The sequence below is a fragment of the Streptopelia decaocto genome, assembly GCF_964273445.1.
Source record: "Streptopelia decaocto genome assembly, chromosome: 2".
NCBI lineage: Eukaryota > Metazoa > Chordata > Aves > Columbiformes > Columbidae > Streptopelia > Streptopelia decaocto.
The window spans coordinates 162912418-162928817 of NC_138655.1; the positions used below are offsets into that span (position 1 = coordinate 162912418).

At 51.9% G+C, this 16400-nt stretch overlaps 1 protein-coding gene across 3 annotated transcripts in view; it reads right to left on the bottom strand.

Moving 5' to 3' along the window:
• The window catches only part of KIF9 (kinesin family member 9), an 87090-nt gene that overhangs the window by 57004 nt on the left and 13686 nt on the right, over nucleotides 1-16400 (bottom strand). For all 3 annotated transcript variants that reach the window (XR_014183412.1, XM_082046328.1, XM_082046327.1), the window contains exons 13-19: nucleotides 15700-15804; nucleotides 13243-13298; nucleotides 11279-11369; nucleotides 10332-10462; nucleotides 9216-9398; nucleotides 4255-4463; nucleotides 1615-1791 (exon numbers count right to left, since the gene is read on the bottom strand). Coding sequence is in view for 2 of the 3 variants with exons in the window: in XM_082046328.1 (XP_081902454.1) it covers nucleotides 1615-1791; nucleotides 4255-4463; nucleotides 9216-9398; nucleotides 10332-10462; nucleotides 11279-11369; nucleotides 13243-13298; nucleotides 15700-15804 (952 nt within the window). In the remaining variant the exon portion in view is untranslated. The remainder of the gene's footprint in view (nucleotides 1-1614; nucleotides 1792-4254; nucleotides 4464-9215; nucleotides 9399-10331; nucleotides 10463-11278; nucleotides 11370-13242; nucleotides 13299-15699; nucleotides 15805-16400) is intronic.

Here is a 16400-nt window from a genome sequence, read left to right on the forward strand (position 1 = left end):
TAGCTCTGCAATGACCTCTTTGCTCTGGGATGACACAGAGATTCAATGAGCCCATGCCCGTGCTGGAGCACCCAAAAAATGCCCAACTTGGATCCAACACAAACCAGTGGCAAAGCTTCTGCACAATTACCATTAGTCCCTGTCTATCTCCTGGAACAAGCCACGCTTTTCTTTCAGCATGGGATGCGCTGATGGATCCAAGTTGTGCTGTGGCAAGTTTGTGGAAAATAAAGCGTTGCCATGTGCACAGCATCAAAACGTTTGGGACTCCAGCATTCGCGCCCCTTCTGGTTCGCATCATACAGGACAAATGCAGGGATGCTGCAGGACGGCGGGCGCGTTGGCGCAGACTCAAAGTGCGCGGCTCGCAGAGGAAACAGCGCGAGTTTGCAGGGCCGGGCTGAGCGGGGACGTGACTCAGCACCACGAGGGTGCTGCTCCTGAGGAACACGCTGAGGTGACCAAGTTCTGCTTCCTGCAGCGCGGGGACCTGAGTAACGCTGATCTCACGGGGGAAACAAGGACATTTGTGATCTAGAGCCAAAGCCCAGTGCGGTTCCTTAGCCAGCATCTCTATTAAATTAAATCAGGGGTGAGAACCAGGGCCATCAGCTTCATTGGAAAAGGCTCTTACCCTCAGCATTGTATCTAGTGGTGTGACCAAGAAGCAGTAGAATCACAGAATCACAGAACAGTTTGGGTTGAAAGGACCTTCCCAGCGCCCCCCAGTGCCCCCCTGCCATGACAGGGACATCGTCACCAGCTCAGGGTGCTCAGAGCCCCGTCCAGCCTGGCCTGGGATGGCTCAGGGATGGTTCATCCACCCCCTCTCTGGCTACCTGGGCCAGGCTCTCACCACCCTCAGGCCAACAATTCCTTCCTCATGTCCAGCCTGAATCTCCCTCCTTCAGTTTAAACCATCACCCCTTGTCCTATCACAACAGGCCCTGCTCAAAAGTCTGTCCCCATCTTTCTCATGGGCCCCTTTTAAGCACAGAAAGGCCGCACTAAGGTCTCCCGGAGCTTCTCTTCTCCAGCTGAACCCCCCAGCTCTCTCACCTGTCCCCAGCAGAGCTGTTCCAGCCTCGGGTCATTCCTGGGGCTCCTCTGGCCCCTCTCCAGCAGCTCCATGTGTGTCCTGTCTGGGGACCCAGCGCTGGAGCAGCACTGCAGGGGGGTCTCACAGAGCGGGGCAGAGGGGCAGGATCCCCCAAACCTGCTGGTGACACAGCCCAGGACACGGGTGGTTTCTGGGCTGCCAGTGCATGTTGCTGGGTCATTTCCCATCTTTCATTCCCCAGTGTTCCCAAGTCCTTCTCCGCAGGGCTGCTCCCCATCCCCTCATCCCCCAGCCTGGAGTTGTGTTTGGGATTGTCCCACCCAGGGACTTGGCCAGTACGTCATTATCTGTGAGCGAGCATCTTGCAGCAATTCAGCGTTATGTCAGAAAAAGCCAAACCCCAATCCTCGATAAAAAACAAGTCTGAAAAGCAACAAGCAAATTGGCAATAGAGGATGATGGGACTTTGCTGATACACAACATGTCTGTGAAATGCTGAGGTGCTCCCAAGCACCACCGCGAAACCGGAGGCTGTTCAGAAAGTGAGCGGGTACCTGAGATGAGTTTGTTGCGACACTGGTCCACCAGCTGCTGGCAGCGCTGGACTTCTGCCCTCAGCTCCTGCAGCTCGGCGTGAGCAGATCGATACTGCTCCTTCAGGTCCTCCAGCTTCGTGCTGAGTAGGAGCTCCTCATCCATGATGAGCTGTCCTTTCTCATCAACGTACTCTCCTGGAGGGTAAGAAAAGGAAACGAAGGTTTCTCAGGAGGGTGGAGAGGGATGAAGAACAGTCATTGTGCTTCGAACCACACGGTAGTTACCCAGTTACCCTGAGGTTAACCACACGACTGACATTTCCTTAGATGTGCTTTCTACAGAGCACCGAGCTGGAGCGGTGTGGGGCACAAATCACTGCCTGAACCCGCTCGGACGTCGGTCTCCCGGAATGGGGACAGATGTGGATGAAGAGGAGGGACGTGCTCAGTGGAGGGACACCCCCATGACAGCCCGCTGGACGGTGCCTCTTAGAACCTCTGTGGTTCCTGCTCAGAAACTCCCCGGGTGGCCACAATTAAGGTTTTTGAGACAAAAGGGCTGGTCAGCACTTCCGGGATAGTTAAGCCAGTGCTGCTTCCTCCAATAAACATCTCTTGTGCTTGGTTTCACTCCAATTAGTGTATTCGTGTGGTTTCCAGTATCCACAATACCACCAGTTGGTAGATGTCATCATAGAGTAATAGAAACATTTTAGTTGGAAAAGCCCCTCAAGATCTTCTAATCCAACCATAACCCACCCCTGTCCCTGCCCCATGTCCTGAGAACCTCATGTCTATCTGTCCAACCCTCCAGGGCTGGTGACTCCAGCACTGCCCTGGGCAGCCTGTTCCAATGCCCCACAGCCCTTTGGGGAAGAAATTGTTCCCAGATCCAACCTCAACCTCCCCTGGCGCAACTTGAGGCCGTTTCTTTGTGTCCCTGTCTCCCCTCAGCTCCTGTTCTCCAGCTGAACCCCCCAGGTCCCTCAGCCGCTCCCATCACACTTGTGCTCCAGCCCCTCACCAGCTCCGTTCCCTTCTCTCCACTCGCTCCAGCACCTCAAGGCCTTTCTTGGCATGAGGGGCCCAAAAGTGAATTCAAGGCTGCAGCATTTTAGGCGGGACCTACTTAAGGCTTTGTCATGATCTTTTTTTTGCAGTGGGATCAATTAACTCAGTGCCCAGTGTGATTCTGTTCTTCTTTCCGCTTCCAACACTTTGTCGGAAAAGCCTGGAAAAGCCCCTCAAGGTCATGGAGTCCAGCTGTTAACCCAGCCCTGTCCCTGCCCCATGTCCTGAGAACCTCGTGTCCGTCTGTCCAGCCCTCCAGGGATGGTGACTCCAGCACTGCCCTGGGCAGCCTGTTCCAATGCCCCACAGCCCTTTGGGGAAGAAATTGCTCCCCAGATCCAACCTCAACCTCCCCTGGCGCAACTTGTGGCCGTTTCCTCTCGTCCTAAAGACCAACGGCCCAAAAGAAGCGACGAGTCCATGAAAAGACAGACTCTCACTTTGAGGTGGGTTCAAGCTGCTTCACTCATCATCTGGCCAAACGAGCTTTGCATCGTGTAGGACCAGACCCTTGGGAAGAGGCCTCTTGCAAAGCACGGCCATAAAAGTCTATATATGAAGAATAATGAGAACCAGCAGAGCAGCATCCACGCTGGGTCTGATTTTCAGGCCGTCACTCACTAGTCAGGGCCCGCTTGCTGTTGACCGTTTCCTTTCTCTCTCATTCCCTTTTATTTCTTGCTAATTGCCTGGCTGTAATTTCACAGAACTGAGGCTTCTTACCATCCGCCCTGCGTACCAGGGCCTGCTCTGCTACCTCCCACCGGTACAGGCAGCGCACTCGACACCGCTCTGCTATTAAAACCATTTCTTTCAGGTTTCTCTCCATGCCCAGAGTTGTTTCTTCTTCACTTGTCCACAGAACAGGCTCTGGGGAGCCCTGATGTAGGGAACAGCAAACCCGACACACTTCCTAATCTCGTCCAGGCTTATTCCACTTCGCAAACTGAGTGGAGAGAAGGGAACGGAGCTGGTGAGGGGCTGGAGCACAAGCTGGTGAGGGGCTGGGAGCGGCTGAGGGACCTGGGGGGTTCAGCTGGAGAACAGGAGCTGAGGGGAGACAGGGACACAAAGAAACAGCCCCAAGTTGCGCCAGGGGAGGTTGAGGTTGGATCTGGGAACAGTTTCTTCCCCAAAGGGCTGTGGGGCATTGGAACAGGCTGCCCAGGGCAGTGCTGGAGTCACCATCCCTGGAGGGCTGGACAGACGGACATGAGGTTCTCAGGACATGGGGCAGTGCCAGAGGTGGGGAACGCTGGGACGCAATGACCTTAAAGGTCTTTTCCAACCAAAACAATTCTGTGATTTCTGCACCGTACTGACCCATTTGTCAGCATTACGCTGCCTAATCCATCAAAGCGTGGGGTGAGGAATCAGCCTGAGCGCATCTCACCTCACCGGCGTAAAGCCGGAGTCGCAAAACTCCATGAGCGCAAAGTGTGGCGAAACCAGGTGGTAAAGAACAAATCCGGCTGCAGAGCGAGGGCGTAAAGCCCGGCCGGGCGCTGCCCTGTCTCAGCACCAGAACTGCCCCGAAACCAGCGGCTCCTCTGCTCTGTCCCATTCTCATTGGCCAAAGCCACTGACCCTGCTGCCACCGCTCCTGCTGCTGCGCCTCCAGAGCCTTCCGCACGTTCTCCATCTCCCGCTTGATGACGCTGATGCTCTGCGCTACCACGCTGCTTCTCTTCTTCTTGGCCAGGAGGATGCGCTTGTTCTCTTTGAAGACACGGTTGATCTCGCTGCCGCCCTCCTCCTTAAACTGCTCGAACGCCACTGCCTTGGGTGGAGGGGACCTGCAACAGAGTTCAAAAAAGACGCATTTGGATGGACGGGGCTTGCGGCAGGATTCAGAGAAAACACGCATCCCGACACGGGGAGCTCAGTTTTTTGGCCCTGCAGTGTGACACAGTTTGTGAGAGTGGCCGTAGCTGAGGTTTGGGATGATATTACACACAGAATCACAGAATCCCAGAGTGTCAGGGTTGAAGGGACCTGGAAAGCTCATCCAGTGCAATCCCCCCACGGAGCAGGAACACCCAGCTGAGGTTACACAGGAAGGTGTCCAGGCGGGTTGGAATGTCTGCACAGAAGGAGACTCCACAACCCCCCTGGGCAGCCTGGTCCAGGCTCTGCCACCCTCAATGGGGAGAAGTTTCTTCTCATCTTTCAGTGGAACCTCCTGTGTTCCAGTTTGCACCCATTGCCCCTTGTCCTGTCCCTGGTTGTCACCAGAAGAGCCTGGCTCCATCCTCCTGACACTCCCCCTTTCCATATTGATCCCCAGGAATGAGTCAGCCCTCAGTGTCCTCTTGTCCAGCTCCAGAGCCCCAGCTCCCTCAGCCTTTCCTCACCCGGGAGATGCTCCACTCCCTCCAGCATCTTGGTGGCTGCGCTGGACTCTCTGCAGCAGTTCCCTGTCCTGCTGGGACTGAGGGTATTTCAATGGCGCTTTGAGGATTTCACTGCGATCAGTGCACCCCGGTACCATCCGTGTGCCCAACTTCATCCCCACTTTCCCTAGTACCACTCCCAGAAGAAATAATTATTTACATGGAAACCACATTCCTCAGGAGATGCCTTGGAATTGAGTCTTCCCTGGAAGACAGACCTTTAATGGTCTGAATTTTGAGAAAAACACTGAATACAGTTCCTCCCTGTTGTCAGAAATGCCTTTGCTCTCTCCTCACTGGCTTCCCAGCACAGACCGGTCACCTCTGGCGACCAAACCCGCAGCTGCGTGCGGGGCCGGCTCCACGGCGCTGCACCCACGGCTTCTACGTCTTGTCTCTTTAGAAAGAGTGAATTCAAAGTGGAACATGGCAATGCTATGTTTATGGAGCGGCTTTGATGCAAACGTGCCCCCGTGAACACCAGCTCTTCGTAGAATCACAGAATTGTTTTGGTTGGAAAAGACCCTCAAGATCATCGAGTCCAAGCATCACCCCGGCCCTGGCGCTGCCCCATGTCCTGAGAACCTCATGTCCGTCTGTCCAGCCCTCCAGGGATGGTGACTCCAGCACTGCCCTGGGCAGCCTGTTCCAATGCCCCACAGCCCTTTGGGGAAGAAATTGTTCCCCAGATCCAACCTCAACCTCCCCTGGCGCAACTTGAGGCCGTTTCTTTGTGTCCCTGTCTCCCCCTCAGCTCCTGTTCTCCAGCTGAACCCCCCAGGTCCCTCAGCCGCTCCCATCACACTTGTGCTCCAGCCCCTCACCAGCTCCGTTCCCTTCTCTCCACTCGCTCCAGCACCTCTTACTTCAACACAAACCAGAGCAGGGAAAAGCAGAATCCCTCAGGAGAACATCACGCCCGCGTGGATCCTGCTCCGTGAGCTGTTTGTGGTGAGTGGGCTGGATCTGGTAGCAGACAGTAGCTCGAATTCTCCACGTTCCTCAGTCCAGACTGGTAAAAGTAAATATCTGACCGCTGCCTTCCCCTGACTCACCTCTTAAGGGCATTTTTTACCCTCCTCAAAGGCTGGGTGAGGCTGCTTTCCGTGCCAAACTGCTGGCACAGCGCTGTGAACAGCGGCCACCACGCAAACCGCCGCGGCTGCGGCTTTGGGAGCCACCGCCGAGCTCCCGACACCCTGCGGTGCGTCCTACACAGCTGCGGGACTTCCCGAAGAACGTGAGAACACAGAGGACACGGAGGAACACGCCACCACGTCACGGTGCTTCTGGAGTGAATCCTCCAGGGACAGGCTCACTCATGCGGCACGACCGCTCGGCTACGCCACGGGCGATGGAGGTGCCACGATACTTGAGCTCGTGTCGCTGGGGAGCTCTCAGCATGACAAGATGGTTGATGATGGGAACAGGGGGTGAAAACTGGTTTGTGGGAGGCCCGGCTGAGTCTCTGTGCATCAAAAGCCCCACGCTCGAGCGCATCCTTCCGAGATCCCTTTGTCTCCGTGCCCTTTGCGTTTTCTACCCCATCGACTCCACCTGGGATGAAATGCAATTCGGGGCTGCCCTCCCGCGCCAAATTCCGCTCGTGGTACAAGAGGTGACCGACGCTTTGCTGCGTTTTTGACCGTTCTCCGCTCTTCTGACTCAACACGGCGCCTGGCCTGATTTTCAGAGCCTTCACGCTTCGGTCCATGATTCTAAATGAAGAATTTCCTTCTTATTTGCAAGGTAAACATGCGAGCTCTTGCTTTCAAATGAGAAGCATCCTCCCCTAAGCGAAATAAAGCTGTTCTAACGCGGATCTGGGACTGGATTTGCGCACCCAGTGACTGTCGCCTTCAGGACAGTGATTTGAATGGTACAGATGGATGTATTGACCACAACGCACCTATTGCTGAATCACACACCGACAGCGAAAAGAAGATCATTCTGTTCAGACTGAGAAGAGATGCAGAGCCCAACTATTCAGGAAAAAAGAGAATACAGGCCATACAGTATCACAGTATCACGGTATCACAGTATGTTTGGGGTTGGAAGGGACCTCAGAAGATCATCCAGTGCAATCCCCCTGCTGGAGCAGGAACACCCAGCTGAGGTTCCACAGGAAGGTGTCCAGGGGGTTGGAATGTCTGCACAGAAGGAGACTCCACAACCTCCCTGGGCAGCCTGGGCCAGGCTCTGCCACCCTCACTGAGAAGAAGGTTTTCTCAAATTTAAGTGGAACCTCTTGTGTTCCAGCTTGATCCCATTTCCCCTTGTCCTATCATTGTTTGCCACCCAGAAGAGCCTGGCTCCATCCTCGTGGCACTCACCCTTTATATATTTATAAACATTAATAAGGTCACCCCTCAGTCTCCTCCAAACTAAAGAGCCCCAGCTCCCTCAGCCTTTCCTCACCCGGGAGATGCTCCACTCCCTGCAGCATCTTGGTGGCTGCGCTGGACTCTCTGCAGCAGTTCCCTGTCCTGCTGGAACTGAGGGGCCACAACTGGACACAAGATTCCAGGTGTGGTCTCCCCAGGGCAGAGCAGAGGGGCAGGAGAACCTCTCGGACCTACTGACCACCCCCTTCTAACCCACCCCAGGTACCATTGGCTTCCTGGCCACAAGGGCCCAGTGCTGGCTCATGGTCACCCTGCTGTCCCCAGGACCCCCAGCTCCCTTTCCCTACACTGCTCTCTAATATGTAATTTCCCAACCTACACTGGAACCTGGGGTTGTTCCTGCCCAGATGCAGGACTCTACACTTGCCCTTGTTAAATTTCATCAGGTTATTCCCCGCCCAGCTCTCCAGCCTGTCCAGGTCTCTGATGGCAGCACAGCCTCTGGCGTGTCACCACTCCTCCCAGCTTGGTGTCACCAGCAAACTTGCTGACAGTCACTCTATTCCCTCGTCTAAATCATTAATGAATATATTGAATAATACTGGCCCCAGTACTGCCCCCTGAGGCACTGCACTAGATACTGGCCTCCAGCTGGACTCTGCACCATTGACTACCACTCTCTGGCTTCTCTCCCTAAGCCAGTTTGCAACCCACCTCACTACTCTATTGTCCAGACCACACCTCCTCAACTTAGCTGTGAGGATGCTGTGGGAGACTGTGTCAAAGGCTTTGCTGAAGTCAAGGTGACCACATCCACCGCTCTGCCATCATCATCCACCTTGGTACATTCTCATAAAAGGCTCTGAGGTTGGTCAAGCATGACCTACCCTTGGTAAAGCCATGCTGACTGCCACTAATAACCCTCTTATCCTTGATATGCCTTGAGATGGCACCAAGGATAACAAGGATATACAAAAGATAATCTAATAAAAAATTAGGCAATAAATATGAAAATACTCTATTTTTTTTTCAAATGCTGCTCCTCCTTTTTTTTGTTCTCAAGTGATGAAATGAATCGTGCTAACATATCCAAGTATAATATCGAAGGTAGTGCTTCAATCAAATAAAGCACAGGATACCCGTTGGATTTAATCACATTACACTGGGAAGAACCATCATGCACTGACGATACAGATTTTAACTTTCTCTATGAGTATAAAGATAGTTCTGGTGCATGGATTTGAAGCCATTTTGAGGGTACACAGACACCTCTGTCACTCTCCTGCACACACACAAACCATTTCCCACCGTCCCAAAGGTTTAGGGCTCGCTCTGCACCTTCGCATTAGCGCGACTGTGGGTGGCAATTAATACATCGACAGTGTCATTTTTACACGATGAAAACAGCTGAGAAAGAAAAAGTTGAGGATAAGACAGTTTAGAATAATGTTAATAACTGTTTTCCTGCTGTGGCGCACCAGTTGAGTCCCTCACAGGAATCCTTCACCTTCTGGGAATTCCCAGGTATTAACACTTGGCACAATTATTACTAGTATTTCAGTATCGAGGCATTAACTCTTTTTGATGATTTTATGATTTACTGATGGGACAGAGCTCAAAGCGGATGGAGAAGACGCTGACCACCAACGTCCATGGGCACACGGGGTGTCCTACGACACATTCCTGCATCCAAGCAATGGTGGTTTCTGAATCTCCCCTCTTTAACTGCAAACCGGGGAACACGATGCGATCATCCTGCTGTGAAGCAGCCTATGGAAATTCCCTCCATCCCTCCCAGGGAAAGCGTTACCTGGGCCGCTGGAAATCCTCCGCGGGAGCTGGTTTTGAGAGCTCTGCACCCACATTCGCTGGGTCCTGGTTGCTTGCTCCCTGTTTCACATCCAGATCCTTGGTGGAAATTCTTGCCCGGCTTTTTGATTGTGAAGAACCATCCACATCTCTCTCCGCAAGAGAGTTCCTGATTCTTTCCTTCCTGACAGGGGAGGGAAAAGAAGAACCAGAGTAATTTCTTCCTAATAGCAAAGTAGGGCAAAAATAAACTGCAGGTGGGAGTTTTGCTGATTCAAATGATGTTGCAATGAAATATCTACTGACAAGAAATAAGAGAAGGATCACAAGAAGGATCACAGTTGCGCCAGGGGAGGTTGAGGTTGGATGTGGGGAACAATTTCTTCCCCAAAGGGCTGTGGGGCATTGGAACAGGCTGCCCAGGGCAGTGCTGGAGTCACCATCCCTGGAGGGCTGGACAGACGGACATGAGGACAGGAAAACTCTCTTTACCTTCAGAGGAACCTACAAAGCGCATCCCCGAGGATTCAGTCTAACCCCACATCTCCATCAAACCCAGCTCTCTGATCTTCTGCCTCCATTCAGCTCCACCAACACCACCAGCCTTGGCTGCGGGGGTTGGTGTGACTTGAAAGAGACACAGCAAAGCACCTGCCAAATCTCTTTCCATCTCCCTAAAGAAAGAACAGCTGAGGAATCCCCCATGTCCCATGGATACAAAAGCCTCGGTGCTTCCCCTGCTCACTAACACCAGAATTTTGGGGAAACAACAGGAACCGAGCAGATGCTCTTGGCCCCAGAAGTAGTTGTAGAAAGTGCCAGTGCAGGGGTCTCACTTCTAGAAATTATAGAACCATTGTGGTTGCAAGAGACCCTCAAGATCATCGAGTCCAAGTGTTCACCCATCCCGGCACTGCCCCATGTCCTGAGAACCTCATGTCCGTCTGTCCAACCCTTCAGGGAATGTGACTCCAGCACTGCCCTGGGCAGCCTGTTCCAATGCCCCACAGCCCTTTGGGGAAGAAATTGTTCCCCACATCCAACCTCAACCTCCCCCGGTGCAACTGAGAACCACAGAAAGCAGAGAAAAGGGAGAACGTCCGGCTGCTTTGCTCACTTGGGCTGCTCGTTGCTTTTCCTGGTTTTCTTCTTCTTGCCACGTCTGGATGAAGAAGGATAATTTCCCGTCCCCAAAACCCATTCACACTCTTCCTGCAGCAAATTCCCATCGACATCAGTGACACCTGTCTGAAAACACCAAGAAATGAGGATGGTGAGAGCCTGGCCCAGGTACCCAGAGAGGTGGTGGATGAAGCATCCCTGAGCCATCCCAGGCCAGGCTGGACGGGGCTCTGAGCACCCTGAGCTGGTGACGATGTCCCTGTCATGGCAGGGGTGGGATCTCAGTGATCTCGAAGGTCCCTTCAACCCAAACTATTCTATGATTCTATAAAACAGGGAGGCCACTAAGCATTAAAATCCACCTAAATCAATTTTCAGTTTCGTTTTCCACTCCTTTAAACGAAGACCTGAACAGGCCTGTTAGAAACGGGTGTTTTGCTGTCATACAAATACTTCACATTTTCCCTTGTGCCCCTTTTCAAAGCATCCTCAGTTAAGCCACAGGACAAGTGTATGACCCTGCATAACAGCAAGGAAAGAACTATTTCAGAGAGAAGATACTTCACAGATGGAAATAAGTGATGAAAAATAGATTATAAGATAGAGCCCACATCTGAATTTGTGGTTTACATATGACTCATTTACTGTGCTCCAGAAATTATAAGGATTCAAATCGGGATTTCAGCAGAGGCAGGTGATCTGACCCCACCTCCTATAACTGATTGAGGTCACCTTCTAGTTGATATTATTATTAGTAGTAGTAATTATTCTGTGGCCAATACGAACGCCACTTGGTTTACTGGTGCCTCGCTGCTCGGGGCAACTTCTTTGACCATTAACAGTCCTGAGCTTCAGATTTCAACGGGGAGAAGTTGGGAACTTGAGGCAATTCACGTTTGGGCAGCAAAGGAGCCAAAGCGAAGGTGGATCCTGGGCCGTTACCTTCCGAAGAGCAGCGCCCGCAGCCACGTCGGTTTTGTTTCTCCGGAGGTACTTGTGTTGCAGTTTGTCCTTCGCGTCGTACTCCCACTCCCTGGGGGAGAAAACAGCCCCTCAGCAGAACGTTCAAGGATTATTCCATATGTCAGGAACCATAATACCAGATTTCCAATGAAAACCACCTTTTACCTGTGGTCTCATTCCCAAACACCCCACCTCGCTCCTCCTGTTCTTCCTCATCACCCTTGTCACCTTTTTCCTTTCTCTTCTACATCTCTTTAGGCCTCTTGGACACAGGAGGTTTTCAATTTTAATGTTTAGATAACCTTTTAATGGTCCAGATCAAATAATATTACCCCTGTTCCATTCCATCACCTTACTTTAACCAAATTATTTTCAAATTAAATCATATTTCACTGAAAGGGAATGGGTAAAGCATTGTCAATAGGCTTAAATATGCTATAAAGGGCAGCAAATCATTAGAGAATCTGGAAGTTAAAAAGGCTAAAACCCACTGTTTCAGAATAAAAGGAGTCTCAAGTTAAATTAAATAATAATCTGGCAAAATTTTACCATGAAAGGCATTTGGGCCTTGGGTCCCAGCCAAGCCCAACTGCCCAGGCTGAGGATGCACCAGATATTCATGTTCACACGAGTTTCACGAGGACACAATATCCCAACGTCCCCTCCGCTGCCACTCCCAAAGGCTGCGGGGACAGGGAGTTGCCGTAATATCCTGATTTTCATTTGTTTTCTTCTATTTCATGGCATGGCAGCGCTTTGTCCTCATTTCTAGGTGGGTTTGGTTTGGTTTATTTCCCAGCCTGTCATCCACCTTCCCTCCTCCAGCCCAAAACCAACGTTCATCACCCACCGGTGACACTTTCAAACAGTCCCTTCCACGCTTTCTCCCGCCCCACATATCAGACAGCGCTGGAAACAGCCACAAAACTTCTTATCGAGCTTCTCCAAATCACTTTATGACCTTTCTTTGCCACATTCTCTTAAAAAAAGGAGTAAATCAAATGACCTTTAGATGCTGGTGTGGTGAGATTGTATCATCTCACCCTGAAGTTTGATTTTCCCTATATCTTTTTGGCTCGTGTGATGGAGAAGCGCTCCAGGACCAGGGCTCCTGCAAAGGTTACGCTCAGTGATGGTTTATTTGCCAAGCAGATGTTTTAAAACAGTGAAGTTTTCCACCAAGGGCCTTTGCACGTCACCTGTGAGCGCTGGGAGGTGACAGGCAACAGCTTCTGGTGCAGAAAGCAGCAGATTTGTCCAGAATTGTGTTTTCACTTAGAGAATCACAGAATCACAGAATGGAGTGGGTTGGAAAAGGCCTCAGAGCTCATCAAGTCCAACCCTTGGTCCAACTCCAGTCCATTGACCAGATCGTGGCACTAAGTGCCATGGCCAATCTCAGTTTAAAAACCTCCAGGACGGTGAGTCCAGCACCTCCCTGGGCAGCCATTCCAATGCCTGACCACTCTCTCTGCACAGAATTGCTTTCTCATCTCCAGCCTCAATTTCCCCTGGCAGAGTTGAAGCCCATGGCCCCTTGTCCTATTGCTGATGCCTGGGAGAAGAGCCCAATCCCCACCTGGCTAGAACTGCCCTTCAGGTGGTTCTAGAGAGTGCTGAGCTCACCTCTAAGCCTCCTCTTCTCCAGACTAAACAAGCCCAGCTCCCTCAGCCTCTCCCCATGGGGCTTGTGTTCCAGTCCCTTCCCCAGTCTTGTTGCTCTTCTCTGGACCCGCTCCAGCACTTCAATCTCTTTCCTGAGCTGAGGGGCCCAGAACTGAACACAACACTCCAGGTGTGGCCTCCCCAGTGCAGAGCACAGGGGTACAGGGAGTACAGGTTATTCACTGTAGTTCATAATGATTCTTCACCAGCCCCACAGACAAAAGCTCAGTGGAATTTCTCCACCTGACTGTGAAATGCATCAACCTTGGAAATCTTACCTTAGTATCTGTTTGAACTGCTTGAAAACCTCCTGGATTTGCCTGACGTTCACGATCTGAGGAAGAGACGCAGACAGTGAGGATACAAGGACGCTGGAGTGACACAAATCAACATTGCTGTCAACAACTGCCTGAAAAGAGCTTGGAGCCTGGGGGGTCGGGCTCTGCTCCCCAGGACCAAGCACCAGGACCAGAGGAAACGGCCTCAAGTTGCGCCAGGGGAGGTTGAGGCTGGATCTGGGAACAATTTCTTCCCCAAAGGGCTGTGGGGCATTGGAACAGGCTGCCCAGGGCAGTGCTGGAGTCACCATCCCTGGAGGGCTGGACAGATGGACATGAGGTTCTCAGGACATGGGATGGGTTGACGCTTGGACCTGATGATCTTAAAGATCTTTTCCAACCAAAACAATTCTATGAAATATTTCCAATTGTCAGGACTCTGCTTTCCACTCGCTGGGTGTCCACATTCAAACACAGTTCCCTTCCTCCTGCACTTGGGAGTCGGGCTGCAGGGGGATACGTTGCTCATTCCGAGGGGATTTTTGAAGAGAGAGGAATGTGGCAGACTGGGGTAAATCCCATGGACCACACAGCCATCATGGTAACAAATTATTTACAATAAACTTACAAATGACATAGATCCATCTACCGACCTTGTGGACTATGATGCTACTTCTCTTTTAACTGCTGTCCCAGGCTGCCCGAGTACTCAGAGCTGCCAGCGCTTGGTTAGTCCTCTCACTCAGGATAACAAATCAGTGCAGTCAAGCCATGCGGCTTTGTCTGGGTTGGAGATGATCATAGAGCCATTTTGGTTGGAAAAGACCTTTAAGATCGAGTCCAGCTCTTCCCCACCCCTGGTGCTGCCCCATATCCCTGAGAACCTCATGTCCGTCTGTCCAGCCCTCCAGGGATGGTGACTCCAGCACTGCCCTGGGCAGCCTGTTCCAATGCCCCACAGCCCTTTGGGGAAGAAACGCTGAGCAGAGGCAGCGACAGATGAGCCATGAGGAGTCTGCAGCTGAGCAGGAATCTGCGCTCAGCCCTCCAGTGGTCTAAGAGGCTGGACCAAGCTATGAAACGCACCATCTCGATTCTCAATCCTCTCTCTAGAACATTCTTCAGTGCCACTGAGACACTGGGCGGGATCCTGCCCCTCTGCCCCGCTCTGTGAGACCCCCCTGCAGTGCTGCTCCAGCGCTGGGTCCCTGACAGGACACACATGGAGCTGCTGGAGAGGGGCCAGAGGAGCCCCAGGAATGACCCGAGGCTGGAACAGCTCTGCTGGGGACAGGTGAGAGAGTTGGGGTGTTCAGCTGGAGAACAGAAGCTCCGGGGAGACCTGAGTGTGGCCTTTCTGTGCTTAAAAGGGGCCCATAAGAAAGATGGGGACAGACTTTTGAGCAGGGCCTGTTGTGACAGCACAAGGGGTGATGGTTTAAACTGAAGGAGGGAGATTCAGGCCGGACATGAGGCAGGAATTGCTGCCCTGAGGGTGGTGAGAGCCTGGCCCAGGTACCCAGAGAGGTGGTGGATGAACCATCCCTGAGCCATCCCAGGCCAGGCTGGACGGGGCTCTGAGCACCCTGAGCTGGTGACGATGTCCCTGTCATGGCAGGGGTTGGATCTCGGTGATCTTTAAAGTCACTTCCAACCCAAACCGCTCTGCCATTCTGTGCTTCTATTCTCTCCTGCGTGAAACTCCTTAGTCCTTCTCTACGTTCTCTCCTCCACACCCACACATCACATTTTGCAGCCCAGGTAAAAGTCACCGTCACTTAACCCTTGTTCCCCTCACTCCCGCCTGCCAAGGGAGCAAACAGGGGCTTTGGGAGAAGATAACGAGGCCACAAGATGAGAGGGAGTATCTCGAGTGTTTCATTTAAACTAAAGAATTATCTCACTGTTTGGAAAACAACCCACCAGCAACTTCGGCGCTGTTGTCACTGCAGCTTCTGTTCCCCACCAAACAGAACTTCACAGTGACTCTGGGTGTGCATTTACAACTTGCATTTTCCTGCATTTTGCTCCCTTCCCTGTTTGGCCCCACGGGGATATTCGTGTACACAGGATGTTTGGTGTTTCTTTTCGCAATCAGTTTGCAGTCAAAAGGTGGTTTCGAGTTGAGAAACTCTGCCCCAATGAACGTACAGTTAAGAGACTGGACAGATTTTGGCAGCGCACCTGGCAAAGGTTTAGTTTAACATTACCAGCGCAAAATGTTGGCATTAATTCTTTAAAGAAATATCAAATAAACCAGTTAAAATGGTTTCAGGAGTGAAGAAGAGGTTCCTCAAGCTTCCAAAAAAGCAAAAATGGAATGAGAACAAAGGGAGAGCCCTTAGCACTTTTGGGGTTAAAAACAGCCTCTTCAGAAGACATTCTAATCGCTTCTGTCTTAAAGTCCAATGGGATGGGATCAGTATTGAAGCCCCTCTCCGCTAGAAAGCTACTTACATCAATTTCATCAATGGCTCCTCGTAGGTAACGGCGCACTTGAGATCTAATCTCCTCTATCTGCGTGTAGGTCAGAGGCTCATAAGTCACCGAAGAACGATTTGCCTACAAAAAATAAAGGTGAAGAATGGATTATCAGTGAATTACAAAAAGCAAAGCAAGCGCTAGTCTGTGGAAACCCTGACATCGCTCTGCTGTGCATGGGGAAGGCTCGTGTTGAATTTCTGATGGCGATTTCTCATCATTGACATCGACATGACGGGAGCACACTGAGAGCAAAGCGCTATGCGCTTCAGTCAAAGAGGAGGAGGGTTCAAGAGCCTGAAAAAACACATCTATGGTGGCTGGAGGCTGTAGCTTCTACACAGTCTCACTGCACAGGATCTTCAGAGCTTGGCCTAAAGCCCAGCAAAGTGTTGGAAGCAGAAAGAAGAACAGAATCACACTGGGCACTGAGTTAATTGATCCCACTGCAAAACAAAGATCATGACAAAGCCTTAAGTAGGTCCCGCCTAAAATGCTGCAGCCTTGAATTCACTTTTGGGCCCCTCACGCCAAGAAAGGCCTTGAGGTGCTGGAGCGAGTGCAGAGAAGGGAACGGAGCTGGTGAGGGGCTGGAGCACAAGAGTGATGGGAGCGGCTGAGGGACCTGGGGGTTCAGCTGGAGAACAGGAGCTGAGGGGAGACAGGGACACAAAGAA